Source organism: Eutrigla gurnardus (assembly GCF_963514095.1).
Source record: "Eutrigla gurnardus genome assembly, chromosome: 10".
Taxonomy (NCBI): Eukaryota; Metazoa; Chordata; class Actinopteri; order Perciformes; family Triglidae; genus Eutrigla; species Eutrigla gurnardus.
Genome location: NC_139924.1, coordinates 29428895 through 29455201, shown reverse-complemented (window position 1 = coordinate 29455201; position 26307 = coordinate 29428895). Strand labels below are relative to the sequence as shown.

The following is a 26307-nucleotide window of genomic DNA, read 5'->3' as shown; positions in this document are numbered from 1 at the left end:
TTACATTAAATCACAGGTCTGTTCAAAAGTATTTGTGGCGGCAGGACGGAGGTTGGTGATTGGTCAAGCCGAGGCTCACTGATTGGTTCGGATCAACAAGAGGAAACCAGATTGTTGTTTTAGATTCTTTTAGATCCGTGTTTGAACGCCGCCACCCTCCTCTGCTGATTGGCCGAGAGCCAGCGTGTGTGTGTGTGTGTCACTTTGGAGCTTGACTTGCTGTAAATTTGAAGCCAACCGGTGTTCAGCATGTTGCCATGGTGACGCCAGCAGAACGGATGCTCCTCTCTCTCTCTCTCTCCTCACCCTCGTCCTCTCTCTCTCGTCCTCAGAGCAGCTGAAGACACCCCTGGAGGACTACGTCAACAAGCGCTACCCGGGTCTGGTGAAGATCGTCAGGAACCAGAAGAGGGAGGGGCTTATACGTGCCCGCATCGAGGGCTGGAAGGTCGCCACCGCCGAGGTCACGGGGTTCTTTGACGCCCACGTGGAGTTCACCCCGTCCTGGTGAGTCTGGCTTCTCAGCACCCGCTGCCCTTAAGGGGGACTCTACCTGAACATCGATGTGTTTTCATTCTGGTTCAGGGCCGAGCCGGTTCTCACCAGAATCAAAGAAGACCACAAGAGGATCCTGCTGCCGTCCATCGACAACATCAAGCACGACACTCTGGAGGTGGAGCGCTACGAAAACTCGGGTCACGGGTACAACTGGGAGCTGTGGTGCATGTACATCAACCCGCCGAAGCAGTGGTGGGACGAGGGCGACACAGCGGCCCCCATCAGGCAAGATCCTCTCTGCTGGCCACCAGGGGGCGACTCCTCTCTGGTTGTATAGAAGTCTATGAGAAAATGGTCCTACTTCTCTCTGCTGGCCACCAGGGGGCGACTCCTCTCTGGTTGTATAGAAGTCTATGAGAAAATGGTCCTACTTCTCTCTGCTGGCCACCAGGGGGCGACTCCTCTCTGGTTGTATAGAAGTCTATGAGAAAATGGTCCTACTTCTCTCTTGATGTATTATCTCAGTAAACATTGTAAACATGAGTTTATGGTCTCAATCTCTAGTTTCAAGTCTTCTTCAATCCAGCATGATGTTCATTTAGTACATTATGGTCCATTTGGAGTCCACCAGACCAGAAAGCAGGGGATGCTTTAGGGGGCGGGGCTTACCTGCTGATTGACAGGTCCATTTAGAGGGAAGTCTGAATCAGTTCTTTCCAATCTTGTATGTCACACACCCGTGGTGACGTCACTGTGTTTCCTGGTCCAGGACTCCTGCCATGATCGGCTGCTCCTTCGTGGTGGACCGGGACTACTTTGGCGAGCTGGGCCTGCTGGACTCGGGCATGGACGTCTACGGAGGGGAGAACATCGAGCTGGGCATCAGGGTTTGTGTGTCACCCAGTCTCCTCTTGGTCCTGGTCCCGCTGGACCCCCGTAGGTTTAAGTGGTGCGGTGGCTGCTGTAGTGTGGCTGATAGATGAGACCCCATTAAGGGTCCTGGAGGACCACGTTTACGTGGCCTACGTAGAAGGTCGCTGGTTAGAGGATCCGTTTTATTCTGTTGCTGCTTCGTTTGTTAAAAAGCAAAATAAAGAAGCTTCTCCAAATATTAGACGACCGATCTTTTTATATTTATTACAAAATAAATAATGTGAGAAACATGATTCTTTGATATCAACACGAAATCCAATGTTAGTGGGTCTGTCTGCCTGTCTGTCTGCAGGTGTGGCTGTGTGGAGGCAGCATGGAGGTGCTGCCTTGCTCGAGGGTCGCCCACATTGCCCGGCTGAAGAAGCCGTACCACAGCAACATCGCCTTCCACACGCGGCGCAACGCCCTGCGCGTGGCCGAGGTCTGGATGGACGAGTACAAGTCCAACGTCTACCTGGCCTGGAACATCCCTGTGGAGGTGAGGCCGGCCAGTTGCCTGGCAACGACCAGTCCTGTTGTCAGAGGTCATGCTGACTGCTGCTGTCTAAATATTATATGTCTCTGCAGAACCACGGCATCGACTACGGAGACGTGTCCCAGCGCGTCGCCCTGAGGAAGAGTTTGCAGTGTAAGAGCTTCCAGTGGTACCTGGACAACGTGTACCCCGAGATGAGGAGGTACAACAACACGCTGTACTACGGAGAGGTGAGACAGTCAGACAGACAGAGAGCTGCTATTGGAAAACTGTTTAGAAGTTGGTGTTTGCATTCAGATACCTAAATACTTTTTTAGGAATATTAGCTCTTTGTACAAGGAGTGAAATGTTTCAACGAGGCTTTTCAGATCAGATTATCCTGAATTAGTCCCACAGTGGGGGAATGTACCAGTACCAGCAAAGAGAATAGTGCAAATAACAAAGCATCCATGCAAAAAAGGAAATAAAGAGAAATGAACAGGCTGGTCAACGGATGATTCCTGATTTCAGATCCGTAACTCCAAGGCAAGCCACCTGTGCATGGATCAGGGTATGAAGGAGAACCACACGGCCACCCTGCACCCCTGCCACGGATGGGGTCCTCAGGTACGGCATCCTGGGTCTCTCACCACACAACTCATTCATGGCGTCCACCGGCGATTCACAGCCAAGATCCTCCTGTGGAGGTTTCAGGAGAGCTCCTTCTGAATGTTGGAATGGTTGTGTTGTGACTGAGCCCTGATCAGCTGCTCTCTGGTCCCTCAGCTGGGTCGGTTCACCAGGGAGGGTCAGCTGTTCCTCGGCCCGCTGGGCAGCACCGGGGACGACACCCGCTGCGTGGTGGATGACCGGACCACCGGCTTCCCTCAGCTGCTCAACTGTGACAAGGTGACCGGCGGCAGGCAGAAGACCTGGCACTTCTCTCAGGTGAGCCGGGACGAGCTGCCCAGCATGAACGCGTTGGTCGGCCGTTTTAACATGAATGTGTTATTTACATTGTTGGTGTCCACACATGTTTAGTTGAAACAGGAAGGCGTTGCTGTTTAAATCTGCAGGGTGAGACCTTCCTTTGACTCAGACTGGTGACTCTATCTTTTAATCTTCAGATCGTTGTCAGATTGAAACATTGTGAAGAGCCTGACTCCACCCCAGCAAGCTGTTGAACTTCATAAAAAGTCAAATCATGACTTTTACATTTCATGAAAAACATCATAGTGACAAAATGTTACCAAAAGTCAGTATATGTTGACATTCTTTTTATGAAAAACGTCACAGTATAGTTTGTCCAAAAGAGTCATTTTAAATTATGCCAAAGATTTTCTCTGAAAACGTCATAGTTAAGTTTGTTGAAGAAAGTCATAGTTGAGTATGTTGTTAGAATCCCATGACATCATCTCCTCCTGCAGAACGAGTCCATCATTAACCGGGCCACGGGTCGCTGTCTGGAGGTGGTCCCCGCCAACGTCTACTTTGGACACCTGCTGGTCCTGCAGCCCTGCTCCGGCCAGAGGTGGACCATCAAGAACACCATGAGGCCGTAGTCAGGTCAGCTGTTCCACCCCGACCAATCACAACAGAGGTGGACCATCAAGAACACCATGAGGCCATAGTCAGGTCAGCTGTTCCACCCCGACCAATCACAACAGAGGTGGACCATCAAGAACACCATGAGGCCATAGTCAGGTCAGCTGTTCCACCCCGACCAATCACAACAGAGGCCATTTCTAGGCGCCTCCCCCTCACAGCTCCGGACAGAGATATGAATGGATTTTTACAAAGTGGACATTGAAATGATGTTTAGCAGAGTTCTCTCTCATCTGTGACATCACCAGACTCTCTCGTCCACGAGGCTTTTAGTTTGAAGGTCTGAGGAGCTTCAGCCTCAAAACGATTCTGCATTATTTGATCCTGTATCATCTCGATAAAAAAGTGTAACGAATAAACCTGCAGTGTAACTTTCAGTAGTATGCACTGTTCAGATTCATTGGTAGTTTCCTGGGCTAGTCATGGGCTAGTCAAAGGGCTAGTCATGGGCTAGTCAAAGGGCTAGTCATGGGCTAGTCAAAGGGCTAGTCATGGGCTAGTCAAAGGGCTAGTCATGGGCTAGTCAAAGGGCTAGTCATGGGCTAGTCAAAGGGCTAGTCATGGGCTAGTCAAAGGGCTAGTCATGGGCTAGCAGGCCATATTATTATTATTATTTTGACTCAAAGCATCCAAGAGCAGCGATGCGTTCCATGTTGTAGCATGATTGTACGTTCTATATGCACACGAGGAAAACCTTCAGTTGAGACAATTTAGTTCTACTGCAGACGGCTGACGCTAATGCGAGCTAACGCTAGCACTTTCCTGGATACACCAGAAGTCGAGGAAGAAGGATTCAGGAACAGGAAGTGCTCACCTGTATGAATTGTGGAAACGCTGGAGGCCGTTGAGGTCGGTGTCGTTGTATTAAGATGTGATGTCATGAAATCAATTTATTCTCTCATCAGTTGAATTTCTGCTCAAGATTGTCTTCCAATAAACAACTGGTTTCCTGTTGCATGGTTTGTTACTGTTTCTGATGCTGGATATTCATTATTTAATTATCATTTGTTTTGTACATTGTTATGATTACTACTGTATGTTAAAACAAATCTCAGAAACAAGTTTTAATACGTCACATTTGTTCTACATGCTATACTTTCATGACAGTTGATCAAGTAGTTTAGAAATTAAAAAAATGCCACAAAAGTCATGGCAACGTGTTTTTGTAAAAACACTGTAGTGTCCTCCGCGTAAACAGTAATGACGAGTCCGTACACTAAGTCATGAGAAAGCATGAGAAGTCATCATATCGTAAAACCTTTGAGGTCTTTGAGGGAGTTAATATTGTGTTAGTAACTCCCTCATAATTCATATTATCAGTTCATACATCTACAGATGTGAAAGTACTCGGGTTTAATCAGACGGTTAATCCGTCGTTGGTATCGTTGGTTACCTGACAGCAGCTCACCTGTACGCTGCTCTGGAGGAATCAGCTGTGCGAGTAGATTAGGATCAGATTCACCGTGTAGTCTGCCCCCTGGTGTTTCATTTTAAATGATGCAAGCTCTTTAAATGTCCACGTTTCCACGTCTCCTCCATCGACGAAGCCATTTAAGTTTAGAACATTAACCTGCAAACTAAACTAAAACATGAAGCAGCATTTTAAAAAAACACTGTTTTATTGAATCAATGCTTAATCTTTTAACGTTTGTACAGATTTCCATATTTACAATTTCAGAATTGTTATGCCTCTAATAAATAGTACAAGTAAGAGTCTTCCTCTAGTCTACATGTTTAAATATTGCACATGCAAAGATGTATAGTGTGTGCTTGTCTAATACATGATTAGCTATGTACAAAGTGAAATCACTAAAACACAGGGGCACGGTGCCTTTCCCTTCAAAATAAAAGTCTTCAGACATGCAACCGTTTTGCAGCAACAGGACCATTTGATCTCAGCAGAACTGTTACCACGGCAACCGAGATTCAAATCCCCCCCCCACAAATGTTAGACAAAGTTCTTCTTAAGGAACAGATAAAGGATAAAACACTGAAAGAAGCAATAATACCAATCAGTGTGAATTATGATTCAAATTAAATCAACTAGAACATGTGACCCAGTCTTCTTCAGGCTCTGAAATGTGATTGGCTGATTCGTCTGTGAAACCAAATGTTTCATATAGAAGAGATCAAAGTCATAAAAATCATAATTTTAACATCTGAGATCTGTGAGAGGGAGTGAATAAAACCAGTGTTCCTGTCTCACACACACACACACGCACACACGCACACGCACACACACACACGCACGCACGCACGCATGCACGCACACACACACACACACACACACACACACACACACACGCATACACGCACACGCACACACACACACACGCACACGCACACGCACACACACACATCTCACTTCCCCACTAGATGGCGCTCTCGTCCAGCCTACTGGGAGGATGACAGCCTTCCTGTCTGCTGGTCTGAACCCCGGTGAGCAGAGAGACAGACATGCACATACAGGGTTCACCTTCAGGTCAGACAGGTCAGACATGTGAGACACAGTATTTACAAAGACAGACTTGATTGCATGCACTTGATGACCCGGATGAGTTCAGAAGTTCAGAGCCGATCTCACAGCAGTTCATTACACCAGGACCAGGACCAGGACCAGGACCAGGCCAGGACGAGTACTTCAGTTTAATGGTTCCAATAAAGGAAACGTAACGATTGTGTTAAGGTAGGAATCCCAAAATGTGCGTAACAGAAAGTCACACAGCTTAAAATCCATCAAAATTCTTAAGTTATAAAAACTACAACCGAATATAAAGGAGACAAAACCTCTAAATAATACTATTTTACAAACAATTAGTAAGGAAACGTGAGGGGATTCCACTTTTCACAGCATGACGTTATAGTTCATTAACTTGTTTGGTTTTTATTTGACAATTAAAAAAGAAATCCACCTTAAACCCTTAGAGGCGTTGGACGCGTGCTGCTGATGAGGTTTAACCCTCCAGTCCAGCGTCATTCTGGGAAATACACAATCACCACGTCGGATTAAATCCCTCCTGGATGCTCTGAACGCCGCAGATGCATGATGGGAAACGTTGTGATGGGTGGATTTCTTTTTCCTTTTATAGGACACAAACATGTTCAGAGCTTCTCAGTCGTGAACATCAGCTCGTTAGCGGGTGTTATCACGTTGATGGCTGATGAAGTGATGCCACGGTCGAAAGACAGGAAGCCGAAGCAGTGTAGCACCATGGGAGCTGCAGGAGTGGTGGCGAGGCCCCTCATCAGGCTCCCAGGGACCACAGACTGCAGCCCTGGTAGCCAATCAGAGTCCTGGTAGCCAATCAGAGTCCTCGTAGCCAATCAGAGTCCTGGTAGCCAATCAGACCCCTCGTAGCCAATCAGAGTCCTGGTAGCCAATCAGAGTCCTGGTAGCCAATCAGACCCCTCGTAGCCAATCAGAGTCCTGGTAGCCAAACAGACTCCTCGTAGCCAATCAGAGTCCTCGTAGCCAATCAGAGTCCTGGTAGCCAATCAGACCCCTCGTAGCCAATCAGAGTCCTGGTAGCCAATCAGAGTCCTGGTAGCCAATCAGATTCCTCGTAGCCAATCAGAGTCCTGGTAGCCAATCAGATTCCTCGTAGCCAATCAGAGTCCTGGTAGCCAATCAGAGTCCTGGTAGCCAATCAGATTCCTGGTAGCCAATCAGAGTCCTGGTAGCCAATCAGAGTCCTCGTAGCAAATCAGAGTCCTCGTAGCCAATCAGAGTCCTGGTAGCCAATCAGACCCCTCGTAGCCAATCAGAGTCCTGGTAGCCAATCAGAGTCCTGGTAGCCAATCAGATTCCTCGTAGCCAATCAGAGTCCTGGTAGCCAATCAGATTCCTCGTAGCCAATCAGAGTCCTGGTAGCCAATCAGAGTCCTGGTAGCCAATCAGATTCCTGGTAGCCAATCAGAGTCCTGGTAGCCAATCAGAGTCCTCGTAGCCAATCAGAGTCCTGGTAGCCAATCAGATTCCTCGTAGCCAATCAGAGTCCTCGTAGCTAATCAGAGTCCTGGTAGCCAATCAGATTCCTCGTAGCTAATCAGAGTCCTGGTAGCCAATCAGAGTCCTGGTAGCCAATCAGAGTCCTCGTAGCCAATCAGAGTCCTCGTAGCTAATCAGAGTCCTGGTAGCCAATCAGATTCCTCGTAGCTAATCAGAGTCCTGGTAGCCAATCAGAGTCCTGGTAGCCAATCAGATTCCTCGTAGCTAATCAGAGTCCTGGTAGCCAATCAGATTCCTCGTAGCAATCAGACTCCTGGTAGCCAATCAGATTCCTCGTAGCTACTCAGATTCCTCGTAGCCAATCAGATTCCTCGTAGCCAGTCCTGGTAGCGTTGGCTGGAAAGACGAGCAGCACTGAACTCCTGCTATGTGATCAGTTTTTCAGTTATATTTATATATTTTTTTTATTGCATCAGGGAAACAGACGTGAGAGTGTGATGTCAGCCCTTGAGTGTCCCTGTCAGTAAAGGGGGAGGAGTCAGAGTAAAGGGGGAGGAGTCCCGTGTGACTCCCCATGCTGGCTTCTCCGTTTCGTTGGACGTTTAAGAATCGTTTGTGAAACGGACTTTGTGGCTTTTTTATTGTAACTTCTCCCCTTCCTCTCAGCGGGGGGGGCGACCTCGCCCACCGGCATGCACATGCAGGCTGGCCGCTCCCCCGCGCCATGGGCCGCCGCTACTCCATGCCATTCCTCAGCATCTGATTGGCCGCGATGAGCATGACGCTGATGATGAACGCCATGGCGAAGGCGCAGATGAGGCTCTTCCTCACGCACGTCTGGCGGTTCTTCTTCGACGGGTGAACTGGAAGAGAAACCAAAAGAGACGAGACTGAAGCATTTTTATGACTTTGTTAATGTCATCCTTCTAACAACAGACAACGGCCATGTTTGAAACTATGGGCAGGACGCCGCATGCTAACAGGAAGTGGATGATGTCAGAGACTAAACCACTTTAGTTTTATCTGCAGCAGAAAAGACGAGTGATCAGATGTTGATTACATTTTTTAAATTTAAATTTAAGTTTTCTCACAGAACTCTTTGTGCTGATGCATTGTTGCACCTTCATGCTAGAGATCCACCTTAAGACCATCCCTTGTCTCCGTAATACCCCCTTAAAAGCTGACGTTGCCCTTCAGGACTTTTTTTAGAGATCCGAGCCGACAAACAAACAGCAGCTGAGACTCGGCAGCTCGTCCTCCGGCAGCGAGCGGCTGGAATGATTTCAGCGGGCGTGGCTAATCTGTGGAGTCGTCCTGACGACCAGCAGCTACACGGCTCCGACTCCCACAACTCTATTTTTAACTCTCGACTTGAGAAGCGCTGAAGTCGACAAAAAACGCTCTTTGACTGGCGTTCCAAAAAACATTAAAGTAGAAATGAGTCGTAGCTGGAACAGAAATACGATTCCAGACTCTCCTCGTAGAAAACGTGAAGTCATCGTTATCCAACTAGGAGGTTTCAACCAATAACAACGTTATGTAACTAAACAGAGATTCAAACACACAGGACTCTAACGCAGGAGACCACTGTCCGTGTCAAACTGAAAGGAAACGTTTTGTCAGTCGCCAGTCACGTGACTCGTTAGTGCCGAGAGTCACATGACTCGTGAGCTCTTCTCATAAACCTAACTTCCTGTGAAGAAGGAAGTTTATTTTGAAAACGTAACAAGCATACATCGACGTGTCATCACTGACTCACGGTAAAGTGGCGCTAACACGGAATGTAGTTATTTGACAGATTTTGTTTCTACGTGAATTTACAAAGGTGGTTTTGTTTAAAACAAACATGTTCTGCATGCTCACATGCACAGATTATAACTCATCTAATGGATCAGTGAGTTTCATCCGACCGGTCCGAGAATTGAACCTGTGAACTCCGAGTCACAATCAACAAACAGAGTTATTGAGTCCTGAAATCAGAAATTCTAAAACACGCTGAAGGTCTGGATTAGATTTAGGATTGGAGCCGTTTAAAGAAGGAACTCAGAGTTGGTGTCGTCTCCGTGAAACCGGAGCAGCCGTCTGGGTTTCCGGTTTCTATCTATAGTTTTGGAAGCGTGGCGGGTTGGACAAGGTGTCGATGGGACCAGCATGTGTTCAGCTGCGAAGCTGGACCGGGACCATGTGGTCTAGACGTTAAGGTTCTCAGTCCAGTCCCATAAAACACGTCATCAGCAGCTGCAGCGCTGCCAGATATCCACAAAGGGTTTCCTTCAGTGGACCGCAGCGGTTACCACGGTGACAGGCTGATGACGACCGTCTACGTTCACGTTCACTTCAATCCGTGGACCTGAACTGTTCTTTATGAGAACAACTGGATTGTTGCTGCTGCTGATGGAGCCAACGGGGACCGAAATAGATAAAGACTCCCTATGAGCTCACTATGAGCTCACTATGAGGTCCAGGTTGGGGGGCCAAGGTTTTGTAACCCGGGTTTCAGAAGTTACACCAGAACCAAAAGAAGGGTCTCTGGTCTAAAAGGGAAAGTGAAAAACAGTAAATCTTGTGAAGTTAGTTTCACATGACTCGTTATTACAACTATTTATTTAATTGGACCTTCGTGGAGTTTGGACTTTCGGATGGGTCCAAGGTCAACGCCATCACCTCCTGTGCTCAGAGCAGTAAATGTTTACGTGCATGACCAGGTCCATGATTATGATGCAGGTGCACATTACAAACACGTGAATGCGTCTCTGGGACGCCGGCCCTTTAAATCCCCGCTCCTGTGTGGCAGCTGTGACTCGTGGATCGACATGGTTTCCACGCCGCCATCCGGCTGTCAGGATCTCAGCTACTGAGCTTCACGCCGTTGTTGAGCGATGACTCGCCGCCGGTGAACCTGAACGGATCACAGAGCGGCGAGGCCGGAGGGACATCACGGGCCTCGCTGAGCAGAGAGGCGTGATGGAACGCGTTGCCATGAATAGCTCTGTGACACCACGTATTGATTCGGCGTGATCGAGCACACTGTGGCGTCGCTGTGTGCTCGGTTTTCATCTTCATCATCAGCCTGAGAGGCCACGTTGCTGTCGCTCCGGCGGTGTCGCTAACGAGGGCCAATGGCGGCGGTTTGACCTGCGAATGGTTTAACAGGAGACACGAGACCTGGACAGAAGGAAACACGTCAGTGTGATCGAGTTTCACACGTACAGCGTCATGAATGTGACGAGGACAGTCTCACTGCATAACATAGTACATGCTGCCTTCAGGGTACGTGGGAAACATCATGACTCAGCCTTTCCTCCATGCAAAATTCATGTGAAGAGTGTTGAGACAAAACGTACATGGGGCTTTCAGAGCACTTGTCATGATGTCACATAAGCATCGGCTGTGGCCGTCGTCATGGTGACGTCACACCTTTATTCATTTGGTCGGCTGCAGCATTCTGGTCGTTGCCATCTTGGTTTCTTGCAACCAGAGTAGGAAGTGACCATATTTGGAGTGTGGAGGGGCAACGGGTGGATCTGATCCCTGAGCAGTACCCTTACTGGATCTGGATCCATGTGGATTCTGGTGTGAAGCTGCTAACAATTTTAGCTTCATAATTCAAGGTTCAACTTCATCATCTTAGTAGCTAACTAGCATTGGTAGCGTGGTAGTGACCTATCAATCAGCAGGTAAGCCCCGCCCCCTAAAGCATCCCCTGCTTTCTGGTCTGGTGGACTCTAAATGGACCATAATGTACTAAATGAACATCATGCTGGATTGAAGAAGACTTGAAACTAGAGATTGAGACATAAACTCATGTTTACAATGTTTACTGAGATAATACATCAAGAGAGAAGTAGGACCATTTTCTCATAGACTTCTATACAACCAGAGAGGAGTCGCCCCCTGGTGGCCAGCAGAGAGAAGTAGGACCATTTTCTCATAGACTTCTATTCAACCAGAGAGGAGTCGCCCCCTGGTGGCCAGCAGAGAGAAGTAGGACCATTTTCTCATAGACTTCTATACAACCAGAGAGGAGTCGCCCCCTGGTGGCCAGCAGAGAGAAGTAGGACCATTTTCTCATAGACTTCTATACAACCAGAGAGGAGTCGCCCCCTGGTGGCCAGCAGAGAGAAGTAGGACCATTTTCTCATAGACTTCTATACAACCAGAGAGGAGTCGCCCCCTGGTGGCCAGCAGAGAGAAGTAGGACCATTTTCTCATAGACTTCTATACAACCAGAGAGGAGTCGCCCCCTGGTGGCCAGCAGAGAGAAGTAGGACCATTTTCTCATTGACTTCTATACAACCAGAGAGGAGTCGCCCCCTGGTGGCCAGCAGAGAGAATGCTGGTTTTTAATATTGTTCCAGTGTGACATTAGTAGTTGTGAAACCAGCTGACAGAAGGAAACGACAGCAGCAGGATGTTTATGGACGTGTTAATAAAGCAGCGAACGTATTAAATGACATTGTTTACTTGAACGCGTCTCTTGGCTGCTAATTAACAGCAACAAGCAAACAGATGCTTGTTTCTGTTCAGCTGGAAATGTTTGATGAAAATTCAGTTTTCTAGTTTTCTTCTCTCGTCTATAAATGAATCCTGTAAAACCCCAAAAGCTCTAAAGACTCAGAAGGCTGATGAACTGAATAATACTGACAATTAAAGTGTCCCAGATCCCCCCCCCCCCCCCGCTCCGATCCATCAATCTTGGATGGCCACTTTCTACAGCGCGGTCGTGCATATTTCAGCGCTGCCCGAATCAATAAATCAGCAGCAGTGACTTCAAAGTCATCCCGCCGGCGTGGACCGGTCTGACGTGGCCCGGTCTGACGTGGACCGGCCTGATGTGGACTTACCTCCCTCGAACTCCGTGTGACAGTTCCCGGCGTTCTCCTTCAGGCTCTCCTCCTCGTTAGTGATGATGTTCTCGATGTCCTTCATGGTCAGGTGGTCTCGGAAGGCGTAGAACAGGATGTGTTTCAGCTCCTCCAGCGTGATTCTCTGCATGTCGAACTGCTGCAGCAAAAACACATGAATCAACTGTGTTCCTGCAGCCGGGCAGCAAACGTCAACACAACAACTAATAAAAACATCTCTCTGCCAACCAGCTACCATAAATAACCTAACAGCATTGTGAGTACAGGGAAAACCTGAAGTACAGAAATCCTCATCCATGTATATCGATCGCTCTGAAACGGATTGATTTGTTTGTTCTGCACATTAACACAGTCCCGACGTGAAGAAGACCCTGCTGGTCTGCTTGAAAGCAGCACTTCAGCACCGGTCTGACAGCAGTTGTATTCACAATAATTATCATTATAATAATAACAATAATTGGATTTATTCTTCACTGTATAAGATGCTTAGAAGCAGCACAATGAAGCCAAACACACAGAAACTGCTTCAGAGGATCATCATCACACACACACACACACACACACACACACACACACACACACACACACACACACACACACACACACACAATATGCACTCATTATGAAAGCTCATTAAAGTTCGGGGGTCGTTGGTTCAGATCTGGTTTGTCGCCTCATTAATCAAACGTGGGTGAAATAACAGGAAGCTAATTAGAGTCACATGATGGTTTAATGGAGATGAAGAGAACGGCTGATCGCTAAACACTCAAACGTGCATTTCAGGGGAAGTATCAATTATTATTGTATTATTAATATGACGTGAGATTCAGGTAGCCTTGTTTAAAACAGCACTGTCCTTCATAGGGAAACTTTTACTTTCTACTTGGGTAAAGAATCAGTACTTCTACTTTCACCAGAGTACACAAGTGTGTATACTTCTACTGTCATAGAGGATGTTAGGATTCTCTGTGTGTTTGACCAAACACTGAAGTAGAAGAGAGGATTTCATACATTTACTTTACGATTCAAAACGTCCTCAGATGACTAAAAGGAAATGTGAAGCAGGAAAAACAAAGTTGATTGATTCGTCTTCCAGCAGACGATGACGGCTTTGAACAGAAACTGCCTCCTGTTGCACTGTGGGAGGTTGCAACTGTCAACCGTTGCTGCAGGGTTTGTGCAGAGCTTCGCTTCGCATCAGCATCCGGTCGGCAGCGAGGAGCCAAAACGCCAGATCCCCCGCCACGCGGTGAACCTGTGTCCACGGACGTAAACGAGAGAGATAACAGACAGCTGGAAGCCGAGAGACGACTTGTAAAGTCATGACTCGTCGTTCCTCGACTCCATCCAACCGTCTCAGAGCTGCCACTCGGCAGGACGTCCTCCTCAAAACCGTTCTTCTGCTTACGGCCGTCACATTTATGCCGGGACATTCATTATTTACAAAGCAGCTTCGTGCATTATTCACATGTGAATCTGCTCCAGTACCTTCCCCAAGACTGAATCCTAAACCCGATGGTGTACATCCTCGTCTGTGTCTGTTAAATGTGTTAAATGTGTTCCTCTTCATTCGGAGGTTCCGACACCCCTTGTATAAGGGTGCGACTTGTTTAAAAAATCATGACTTTGGACTCGCATACTTTTACCGTGTCAGTTCATTACCGTTCTGTCAGCCGGGGGCCTGAAGGCCTCCAGATTCATGGAGATGAAAAGGGGAAAATAACGAGCACCACGAGAGTCACAAAGGCCGGGTATAGAGGCTCGTATCTGAAGGTGAAATATCAGCCTCACACGGGGCACCGACGGAAACAGACTTTAACTTGGAATTGTGGGTCTGTGTGATCTCCTTTCCTTTCGTTTGTTAGGAAGGTTTGTTGTATCCTAAAGGAGCTCTGAAAGGAAGCATTGGAGCTCCTTTCATTTGCATTTAGAGAATTCAAACAGCTCTTATCACGGCGGCCACTTGTTTACTTCTGGGTCACTTCTTCAGTTCGGAAATTCCTAAGAAAAAAAGTCTATTCAACCGCAGCCTCAGTCCAGGTTCGCTCCCTTTTACATTCACTTTTCATTCGCTTGCAAGGTGAATCAAAAAGGACGGCAGGCTGTAGACGGCTGAGTTCGGGGGGCATTTTTAGGAAAGTTAGGAATGAAGGGGAACCGCCTGAAGCCACCGAGGAGCTATCAATAACCAATTAGTGCTGGTGTGCTTAATCAAGGAGAAATTACTCCCATTAACCTCTGGAGAGCAGCAGGCTGGAGGAGGTGCACGGCCCTCATTAGACCGGTTCACTGGGTCTATATGTGCTGCGTCCTGTAATTCATTGCCTTTACTGGAGAACGAGGAGCAGAGGAGTGAGGAAGTGAGAGAGAGAGAGAGAGAGAGAGAGGTGGTGAATTGGAGAACGAGCCGAGGACAGAAGAGTTAGAAGAAATTCATTCTAGACGGTTTCTCTCGTAGCTTTAACATTCGACTGGAGCTCGATCCAAACCTGAGAACATTCCGCACACGGTTTAATTAAGCCTGAAGGAATCGCTAATACTCCATGTGTATTATATTAAAGCTCTAGTCAACAACTTTTCACTTGAGCCAAACTTTAGCCAATAGTAGCCATCCGGTCCGCATGGCTACTATTGGCTAAATGTTCCGATCCAATCCTCGCTCACTCTCCTGCTCACGTCTCGTCCCGACTCACTTCTGCGTTTGAAACTATGAGCAGACAAGACGCTTGTTCCCCTGAGCAGTTCAGGTATGGAGCAGGGCTCTCACGCCGAGCAGTTTGGGATCGGGGACGTACTGCAGTTGGGGTAAGAGAGAAATCCAACCGGCACCCGCTGCATTCACACCGATAATGTTTCATCATTCGTGGCCGTAATAAACACTATTACTGCTGTGTACATGTTGTGGAAGTCCCGGACACACCGGGAAACTAAACGGCGTCCTGCCTGAGTTCATAGCGGAGGGAATGTTCCCATTCATTGTCTATGTAAGAAGCCGTGCATGCCGTTGCATCGCGGCGAGTTTCCAGAGACGGCGCCCGCAAACTCTCGAACATTTTTTAAACTGACCGTTGTCGATCTAAATTATAGACAGATTCAGCAACTGCATCGCTTATTTCTCGCATAAAATGTTTTCAGAAACACATTTCGGTGAACTATTTTCATAAAATAAGAGGGAGGTGGGAGGCTGGGAGGGAGAACGATACGAGGAGGAGGAGCACAGAGGGGAGGGGGGTGTGAATGTGTGTGGGGGGGATGCTTTTTTCAAACCTTTCAAATCGTAGAATACAGCTTAAAACAGGCAAACCTTTCTTGTTGTCAACTCACTAAATCCTTAATTAAAGAGCCCAACACAAGAGCATCTGATTGGCTAAAAGAGCACCGATCTAACAGAAGACTTATTCACCTTTTTACTTGACAATCTCCAGTTCTCTCTGCTGGCCACCAGGGGGCGTATCCTCTTTGGTTGTATAGAAGTCTATGAGAAAATGGTCCTACTTCTCTCTGCCGGCCACCAGGGGGCGACTCCTCCCTGGTTGTATAGAAGTCTATGAGAAAATGGTCCTACTTCTCTCTGCTGGCCACCAGGGGGCGACTCCTCTCTGGTTGTATAGAAGTCTATGAGAAAATGGTCCTACTTCTCTCTTGATGTATTATCTCAGTAAACATTGTAAACATGAGTTTATGGTCTCAATCTCTAGTTTCAAGTCTTCTTCAATCCAGCATGATGTTCATTTAGTACATTATGGTCCATTTAGAGTCCACCAGACCAGAAAGCAGGGGATGCTTTAGGGGGCGGGGCTTACCTGCTGATTGACAGGGGTTGAGATCCACCCGTCGCTCCTCCTCAGTCAAAAAATGGTAGAAGACCAATGGCAGCGTGAGAATAAACAATGAACTAACGTCCATCTTTACATTTAGCTGACAATCAATTCACTTTGGGATCTAAATATTCACGATCTCTGATTTTCTCCTCAGTGGAGACGGAAGAGGTTTAAACTCTGATTCGTCAGTCCAGTCCAGCTGATAGTCTGTGATATAAAAAAAGAGCAACTCTGTTTCACAGCAGCTCGTTAAATGATCACAAAATACAATCTATGTGTTCCATTTTGTGGAAATAAGATTCTCCACCGTGATCAGTAGAGAGAAACGGTGGATGTCGTCGTCTCAGAGGTGGCAGATACGTCATTTACATTCTGGGCACTCGAGAGAATAACTGGTCCTCTGGAGTGTGTGAGTGAGAGTGTGAGTGTGAGAGTGTGAGTGTGTGTGTAGCTGACACTCCTCAGCGCTGCAGCCTGCATGACAACGAGCTGTAATGAAAGGACTGAGGAACCGAGCTGACTCATGAGATTAAAGCTACACGAAGACAACGTCGCAGCTGTACGTTAAATAAACGGAGAGCAGAGAGGGGTTTGTCTCCTCAGGAGGCCGGAGGTGTGGTGATGATGATGATGGTGATGATGATGGTGACGCTCAAACTTATAACAGCATCGTCCATGTTTGGTCACAGCGTCATCATTTACATTCAGACTGCATCCAGACTCTCAGCTCCGATGCTTTTAATCTGGATAAGCCTCTTACTGAGAAAGGGAAACGTTCGCCTTCGTTCCTGGTTTCATCCTCCAACACAAAGTTGCTCCTGCACCCGACAGTGACATTCCTCCTGCAGTGACCCGTCAGTCACTCAGTCAGACAGACAGACAGACAGACAGACAGACAGACAGACAGTCAGTCAGTCAGTCAAGGCTAACATGAGGTGAAACCCATTCAAAAACAAAACCAACATTATCTTTAGACGACAAAACCAACGATAGTTTTAGACAATAAAACCAACGTTAGCTTTAGACAACAAAAACAATGTTTCGAGGACAACGTTAGCTTTAGACAACAACGTTAGCATTAGACAACAATGTTAGCTTTCGACAACAACATTAGCTTTTCACAACAAAACCAATGTTAGCTTTCGACAACAACGTTAGCTTTCGACAACGTTAGCTTTAGACAACAAAACCAACGTTAGCTTTCGACAACAACGTTAGCTTTCGACAACAACATTAGCTTTAGACAACAAAACCAACATCAGCTTTCGACAAAAACGTTAGCTTTAGACAACAAAACCAACGTTAGCTTTAGACAATAAAACCAACGTTAGCTTTCGACAATAAAACCAACGTTAGCTTTCGACAACAACGTTAGCTTTAGACAACAAAACCAATGTTAGCTTTAGACAATAAAACCAACGTTAGCTTTAGACAATAAAACCAACGTTAGGTTTCGACAACAACGTTAGCTTTAGACAACAACGTTAGCTTTAGACAACAAAACCAACATTAGGTTTCGACAACAACGTTAGCTTTAGACAACAACGTTAGCTTTAGACAACAAAACCAATGTTAGCTTTCGACAACAACGTTAGCTTTCGACAACAACGTTAGCTTTAGACAACAAAACCAACGTTAGCTTTAGACAATATGTTAGCTTTTGACAATAATACCAACGTTAGCTTTCGACAACAAAACCAACGTTAGCTTTAGACAATAAAACCAACGTTAGCTTAAGACAACAACGCTAGCTTTAGACAATAGAACCAGTGTGTGTGTGTGTATGACTAGGCATTAACGTGGTGTCCACACATGGTAAAAATGTATCAGTGATTTTCCACGGGTTCCTTTTAATATTAAATCAATTGCAGCATTTCATTTTTTACGGGAAAGAAGAAAACTGCCACCACAAAGAAATAAATCACAGGACGGAAACCTGCTGCCAGACGAGCTCATTATGCCGATAAATGGTCTGTTTAACAAAATGTTAAAGGAATCTGGAAATGTACCTCATGAACTGAGAAAAGCTGAAATGTTTATTTTCTATCCATAACTAAATGTATTTATATGCCTGGATCAAGACACAACGTGTCACAGTAAAACACAATATACATATTATTATCATTTTATTTCTAGATTTATTATTTTACTACCCTGTTTGTCTGTTCTTCTGTCTTTTTTAACTCAGTAAAAGCTAATTTTATCTCGTCTAAACGAGAAAACAACATTTTGAGTCAGTCTGGTATTAAAAAGCCACTTTTGTGTCCGTTTTCATCTTGAGAAAATACATAATGCAAATACAGCATAAAATCATCATTGTGGAACATGTATTATTCATCATAGACAACTTCAAAGTCATTATGAATCCAAAAACTGCGCCCGACAAGAAGATTAATGAATCTCATTTAACGTCTACGGTCCAAAAGCTTCATGTTCATACAGTCATGCGTCTAAATGTCTTAAAGCAGAAACACTCACTTTATATTCAAATGTTGAAATGTTTCAGAGGAGTAGAAGGTTAAACGAGCAACACCATTGGATGTTTGACGTTTGTTTCAGTTCCCACCAAGAAAACGAGTCAATGAGCGACAGGACATATTTACCATCTTTACTTCAAACCCATCACATTTAAATGTATCAAATCATTATTACTACTACCATTATTCCTGTTATAATTATTATTATTACAACAATATGGCATTTATTTTTCACTCTCTCATTTAATCAGTCTGGTGTAAAAGGACAATCTCACTGCTAGCGGTTAGCAGCTACGTTAGCCTATAAAAGCATTAACACATAACACAAACTGTCGAGGGTTGAGCTGAATTGTGGGTAATGAGGTCTGACCGTATTATAGCAGTACAATGATTAATCTTCTAAGAGGGGACATTAATCTCAATGTGAGCTAATATGAATTTATTCATCACCGTGGAGCCACGAAAACAAACCAACCAGTTCAGCAGCAGCCTGCCAGACCAGCAGACCAGCAGACCACCAGACCAGATCCTGAAGGGTCTCCTGCATTTATGGAGCTTCACAAACAGTTTATATGTGAAATGTATGAGGAGGTCCAGATACCGGAGTCTGTTGGTGGGCTGAAACAGGAGATGCTTTTATTTAGATTTAGATTTTATATGGACTACGGTTGGATCACTTTCATGCAAATACATTCTGTCGATTAGATCATTTGAAGGAGCAAATCTGAGCAACCACAACAACGAAACAAAACCAACAAACTCAACAACGTGGTGATGCTGCCCACGTGTTTGTGTAGTATAGCGATTGTTACCAGTACATATAGATGATATTCACAAAAACCTTCTCCGGGTTCATTTTCAGCTGCAGAGCGTTGAACCAAACCTTGTAGTGATTTTGGAACGAAGTGTTCCAGACAACTTGTTCTGGACCCGACCGCTGCCATACTAATGATGTTCACCTTCAACGAGGCCGGATGGAGCTGATCGGTTCTCCCTGATAGTCTGCAAGGCCAGAACCAGAACATGTTGCGAGTCTGGCTGGATCTGATCAGGTCTGCTGTGATGCAGACCAGCGCTGACGGCCTCGGCCAGGAGCATAAATACTTGACGGGAAAATCCTGCAACGTGCCAGATGGAGGAAATGTAATCTGTGAAACGGTGTCAGCTGCTTTCATAGCGGAGGATTTTAATACGACTGCGAGGAACCAGGCAGACTCGGACTCTGCTGATCCATCACAAAGCTACAGTTTAAAAACCTTCATGTGTTTGGTTCTTTGTGTCTGCCTGCTTCCTTGACTCAAGGCGACTGAAAAAATTATGTTATTATTTATTTATTTATTTATTATCTGGAGTCATTCTTTACACTATAATAACAATAATGCGTTTCATTTATAGAGCCTTTCATGGCACTCAAAGTTGCTTTACAGTTAAATTAGAAATAAAACAGCATCGCATTAAAAGCATCAAATTGTGGAGTTTTAACTTATTGGATTTGTATTCTTCTAAAGTCAGAGAATTAAAATGAGACAGTGAAGTGTTTATTAACAGGATGCAGCGTTTGTTGATTGTATTGGTGACAGAATGAGCCGGCAGCAGGACGAGTCCTGGTCGATGGTTTATTCAGCATTCGCCGAACCGTGGAGCAGATCGGGTTTTTATCATTCTTCTGTTGTTGAAACATTCTGTCCTGTTGAGACGAGATGAAGCTTCTTAAAACGGATTGTGGGGCCGTTACAAGACGATCGTAAGATAACCAACTACACAACTAGAAGAGGTGGACGTCGTCATGGTGACGTCACACGTTGGTTCGTGGGCTAACGTTGTGAAGCCGGCATCATCTTGGATTCTTGCAGCCAGTGAAGTGACCATATTTGGAGTGTGGAGGAGCGACGGGTGGATCTGATGAACACAAGCGGTAGAGCGGGCACCCTCACTGGATCTGGATCCATGTGGATTCTAGTGTGAAGCTGCTAACAAAGTTAGCTTCATAATTCAAGGTCAACTTTACAGCTAAGTGTTAAAGTCATCTTAGTAGCTAACTAGCATTGGTAGCGTGGTAGCAACCTGTCAATCAGCAGGTAAGCCCCGCCCCCTAAAGCATACCCTGCTTTCTGGTCTGGTGGACTCTAAATGGACCTGTCAATCAGCAGGTAAGCCCCGCCCCCTAAATCATCCCCTGCTTTCTGGTCTGGTGGACTCTAAATGGACCTGTCAATCAGCAGGTAAGCCCCGCCCCCTAAAGCATCCCCTGCTTTCTGGTCTGGTGGACTCTAAATGGACCATAATGTACTAAATGAACATCATGCTGGATTGAAGAAGACTTGAAACTAGAGATTGAGACCATAAACTCATGTTTACAATGTTTACTGAGATAATACATCAAGAGAGAAGTAGGACCATTTTCTCATAGACTTCTATACAACCAGAGGAGTCGCCCCCTGGTGGCCAGCAGAGAGAAGTAGGACCATTTTCTCATAGACTTCTATACAACCAGAGAGGAGTCGCCCCCTGGTGGCCAGCAAAGGGAATGCAGGTTGCCTCCTGGTCTGACCAGAATGTGATGATTCCACCATTTACAACAGTGGAAACGTTCCCAGCAGAAACCCGAGGAGGCCGAGTCACGCACCTCCTCCGTTCAACTAAACTAAGCACAAACCTGTAATACCTCAAAGCGCTAATCATCTGTGAGGCACGCCACGACATCATCATGATAAATCAGCGTTGAGTACTTCCCCCTGAACGTGCTCCACACATTGGATAATGTATTTGCTGCTGATTCCAGCTTCTAAACACTAAATCATCATCTGGCTTTGTAAGTGCAGAAGTAACAAACTCCAACACCCACAAGCCCCCAGCCTGTCAAGGCCAGCAGCCCTCCTGGACCAGCCAAGGCGTTCTGGCAGCACAGCGGCTCAGCGAGGTGTGAACTAGGAGCTCCTCCCCCCGAGACACAGCCGGGTCAAGCTGATGATGACATCAGGAGGATGCCGCTCGCCAAGCGTTACTACGGAGCCAAGCGTCCCGCTCAGTCCTCACACCTGCTCTGCTCCTCATCACTCCCATCATGCATCACTCTTTCCATCGGCCTCATTCTTCACTCAGTCACTTTACTTCTCGTTTCTCATTCCTTCCTCATTTTCACTCTTCAGATTCCCAGAAACCCTTCAACGCTGTCCGAAGACATCCGTCCAGTTCTCACATCATCAGTCAGCGTGTCACTCAGCTGTTCTCAGATCTGCTTCATTCAGCTCTCCGTTTCCACGCGGCCATTAACGTGATGTATCGGTCCAGAAACAGAGGAGGCAAAGGTAGAAATGTCCTCTCCTGCAGCAGCAGTACAAATACACTCAACAAAAATATAAACGCAACACTTTTGTTTTTGCTCCCATTTTTCATGAGATGGACTTAAAGATCTAAAATTCATTCCAGATACACAATATTACCATTTCTCTCAAACATTGTTCACAAATCAGTCTAAATGTGTGATAGTGAGCACTTCTGCTTTGCTGAGATAATCCATCCCACCTCACAGGTGTGCCACATCAAGATGCTGATCTGACATCATGATTAGTGCACAGGTGTGCCTTATACTTATACCCTGAAATGTGCATTTTTTTTGCTTTATTGGGGGTCTGGGGACTCAGAACCAGTCAGTATCTGGTGTGACCACCATTTGCCTCATGCAGTGCAACACATCTTCTTCGCATAGAGTTTATCAGATTGTCAATTGTGGCCTGTGGAATGTTGGTCCACTCCTCTTCAATGACTGTGCGAAGTTGCTGGATATTAGTGGGAACTGGTACACGCTGTCGTATACGCCGGTCAAGCACATCCCAAACATGCTCAATGGGTGACATGTCCGGTGAGTATGCTGGCCATGCAAGAACTGGGACATTTTCAGCTTCCAAGAATTGTGTACAGATCCTTGCAACATGGGGCCGTGCATTATCTTGCTGAAACATGAGGTGATGTTCATGGATGTATGGCACAACAATGGGCCTCAGGATCTCATCACGGTATCTCTGTGCATTCAAAATTACATCAATAAAATGCACCTGTGTTCTTCGTCCATAAAGGCCCCCACACACCGCCCAGACGTCCAACTGCCTTATCCGACCATTCTCCGCCCACTCTGTTGCCTCTCGTCTGACCCGTTCGGCAGAAAAGTTGCGTTGTACACACCGCTTCGACGTGCTTCCGATGACACAGCAGCGTGTACGTTCTGCGCTTGCGCAAGATGCAATAAGCCTCCTTAACAGCGGGTGGCGCTAGTCTCGTGCCAGTACTCCAAAACAGGAAAACAGGAAATGACGGAACGGAGTGCAGATAAAAACAATGCACACACAGTCTTGGTTCAGTATTCGTTCGACTCGAGAAGACCTTTGTGGACTAAATACTTGGCATTTCTGGAAAGATGACTCTGGCTAGGGTGACACTCGCGTTGTGTGCTCTCGGGCTCATTATTTTACGAAGACGTCGTCTCAGTAGGGAACGAGTAATACGGAGTTTACCATCGTCACTTCCGCCCCGCCCACACACCGCCATTGGATACTCTGATTCGCTAGCACACCGCCAATCAGAGTATCCAATGGCTCAGATGTCCAACAGCCCACCTCCTCAGACTTCGTATGCTCAGTCTGATCAGACAACGTCCGCGCGGCTCCGAAAGCTTCCGACGCAGCTGTACACACCAAACATATGTGTTCCCGACCTCGTCGGAGCCTCTCCAAACGCTTCAGACGTCCAACGGTTGGGCCGGTGTGTTCCTGCCTTAACAGATGCCTGCCCATACCATAACCCCACCACCACCATGGGCCACTCGATCCACAACATTGACATCAGCAAAGCGCTCACCCACACGACGCCACACACGCTGTCTGCCATCTGCCCTGAACAATGTAAACCGAGATTCATCCGTGAAGAGAACACCTCTCCAACGTGCCAGACGCCATCGAATGTGAGCATTTGCCCACTCAAGTCTGTTACGGCGACGAGCTGGAGTCAGGTCAAGACCCCGATGAGGGCGACGAGCATGCAGTTGAGCTTCCCTGAGACGGTTTCTGACAGTTTGTGCAGAAATTGTTTGGTTATGCAAACCAATTGTTTCAGCAGCTGTCTGAGTGGCTGGTCTCAGACGATCTTGGAGGTGAACCTGCTGGATGTGGAGGTCTGCGGTTGTGAGGCCGGTTGGATGTACTGCCATATTCTCTGAAACGCCTTTGGAGACGGCTTATGGTGGAGAAATGAACATTCAATGCACGAGCAACAGATCTGGTTGACATTCCTGCTGTCAGCATGCCAATTGCACGCTCCCTCAATGCTTGTGGCATCTGTGGCATTTTGCTGTGAGACAAAACTGCACATTTCAGAGTGGCCTTTTATTGTGGGCAGTATAAGGTACACCTGTGCACTAATCATGATGTCAGATCAGCATCTTGATGTGGCACACCTGTGAGGTGGGATGGATTATCTCAGCAAAGCAGAAGTGCTCACTATCACACATTTAGACAGATTTGTGAACAATGTTTGAGAGAAATGGTAATATTGTGTATCTGGAATGAATTTTAGATCTTTAAATCCATCTCATGAAAAATGGGAGCAAAAACAAAAGTGTTGCGTTTATATTTTTGTTGAGTGTATATTCAGAAACACTCTGGTTCTACTACTCAAGTACTCAAGTAGAAGTACTGAAATGAACTCAAAGTATAAAGTAAAGGTATCTCTATGAAAGACATTTCTACTGGCTGAATCTCTCGTCGTATTATTAAGTAAAATAAGAATCAATAACTCCCCTCAAATGCATTCAAAGTAAACCAACAAACCTGTTTTGTAAATGAAAATGTAAATTACTCGCCACTGCCGTCATGTTAGCTGATGGATGTGTATCGAAAGAGGCCTCTGCTGGAAAATACAAAACTATCAAATTCTTTATTTCTCAGCTCTAGAAGCAGAATGTTTTGTAGCCATATGTAGCTGAAGTCATGACTCAGCAAATATACCAGAACAGGTGTTTCAGAGGACTCACCTGCCAGAAGATGGTGTCTATTGTGCTGCCCAGGAAGCCTTCTCTCGTTTCAGACGACAGCAGTTTGGGTCCAAGGATCGTCATGAACTCCTCGAAATCCACCTGCCCGTCACCTGAGAGGACCAGACCGGCGTTTTGATTATGATTATTACAATAATGTGTCCATCAGCAGGGCATCATCCAGACTGTAAGTGACACAGTGATATGGAAGCTTACGTCTAAAGCTAACGTTGGTGTTGTTCGTTCTAGAAGTGGAAGATGAGCGTCCATGGAAATGTGTGTACGATGTTTCTGCAGCTATACGAGGGGAAACGAGGACGAGGAACTCCTCCTGCAGTAAACTGGTGTACGGACAAGAAATAATTGAAGCCTTCAGGGTTTTCTGCTATTGGAGAAACTCAGTTCTTCACTTGGTTTGGCCTTTAAGGGGAATACTGATGCTGGTTGTGTCTCTGTTGTGAAAACTGGAGTGCAGGATGCCTTAAATCACACGGTTCAACACAGACTTCACCACAGAGACAAGAACTTAAATAACGAGCTGGAGGAGATCCAGATCAGCGCTTACAGCTTCTCACAACACAGACTTCCTGCCGCGCTCATCGATCCAACAGGACGATGCCGAGTCAGCTGATCGCTGCCGAAACACACAGCAACCCTGCAGACAACAATGGACTTGAATGTCTTCGTTTCCATGAAACCTCCGATGGAGAAGAAATCCCAACGGGATAGAAAGTCTGAAGTCTTTACGTTCCCTCATCTTCCTCCTCCATTTCTGCAGACGAGGAGGAAGTTACCGGCGCACAATGACTCAATCTGCTCCCGCTCTGATTGATGCATCCTGGGAAGCCGACGTTAACTGTGATGTGAATAAAGCTTTAAATGATTCAGTCAAACAGCAAACAGACAAAGGTTATTAATGAGTTGCTGGAGACCAACAAAAAGGACAACAAGATGTCACCATAGCAACCAGCTCCATTTTCAAAGAGCTAACACTACCTTGAAATAGATGTCTGAATGAAAAATAACTAAAATAATCAAAAAATGGATTGTGAATTATGTTAAAATACAATTATGTTTCCAGGGAAACTTCAAATGTTTATTTTTTCTATTATTCAGATGTGTCTGTTCAGTGGTTGATGAATCTGTGCAAAAAAGTTGCTCGCCGTGTACGACGCCTGCGGTGACCTCATCAAATGATACTGCGCAATCAGATTGATCAGTAAGGAAACGCTGGTGATTTTAGCGCTGAATCAGCAGATTATCATCAGCAGATTATCATCAATAGATTATCATCAGCAGATTATCATCAGCAGGTTATCATCAGCATCCGGACTTGAAGAGACGTTTTGGTGAATTGGGCCAATCAGGAGAAACCAACGTACAGATCTGAATGAGGTCATATAAATGAGGACCATTCATATCGCTTAGCACATAGCATCTGAGCTTCAGCAGCTACAACACAACAGACGGGGCTATTTCCTGGGATTGTGAGGATGGTTTCTCGTAATTTTTTTCTCAAGTTTAGGATTTTGGGTTTTTGCTCGTAATATTGCATTGTATTTTTTATATACCTACAAAACGCTGTTGTAGGAATCACGTATTGTTGAAAAGCACATTTTTATTTATTGTGTCACAGATAAAACACAAAAACAATCAAACGATCTTAAGTAAGATGATAAT

The 26307-nt window shown here is 46.0% G+C and overlaps 2 protein-coding genes across 2 annotated transcripts in view; one reads left to right on the top strand and one right to left on the bottom strand.

Annotated features, from left to right (window-relative positions):
• galnt17 (polypeptide N-acetylgalactosaminyltransferase 17) overlaps positions 1 to 3963 on the top strand; it is an 8814-nt gene extending 4851 nt beyond the window's left edge. Inside the window, exons 4-12 of the mRNA XM_084020236.1 lie at positions 333 to 507; positions 586 to 783; positions 1268 to 1385; positions 1724 to 1909; positions 1999 to 2136; positions 2417 to 2512; positions 2672 to 2833; positions 3313 to 3485; positions 3624 to 3963. Coding sequence (XP_083876362.1) covers positions 333 to 507; positions 586 to 783; positions 1268 to 1385; positions 1724 to 1909; positions 1999 to 2136; positions 2417 to 2512; positions 2672 to 2833; positions 3313 to 3447 — 1208 coding nt within the window. The 3' untranslated portion in view covers positions 3448 to 3485; positions 3624 to 3963. The remainder of the gene's footprint in view (positions 1 to 332; positions 508 to 585; positions 784 to 1267; positions 1386 to 1723; positions 1910 to 1998; positions 2137 to 2416; positions 2513 to 2671; positions 2834 to 3312; positions 3486 to 3623) is intronic.
• Positions 3964 to 8159: 4196 nt separating this feature from the next.
• LOC311020362 (calcium-binding protein 8-like) overlaps positions 8160 to 26307 on the bottom strand; it is a 33578-nt gene continuing 15430 nt past the window's right edge. The window contains exons 4-6 of the mRNA XM_084020358.1: positions 24628 to 24740; positions 12284 to 12440; positions 8160 to 8302 (exon numbers count right to left, since the gene is read on the bottom strand). Of these exons, the coding sequence (XP_083876484.1) occupies positions 8175 to 8302; positions 12284 to 12440; positions 24628 to 24740 (398 nt within the window). The 3' untranslated portion in view covers positions 8160 to 8174. The remainder of the gene's footprint in view (positions 8303 to 12283; positions 12441 to 24627; positions 24741 to 26307) is intronic.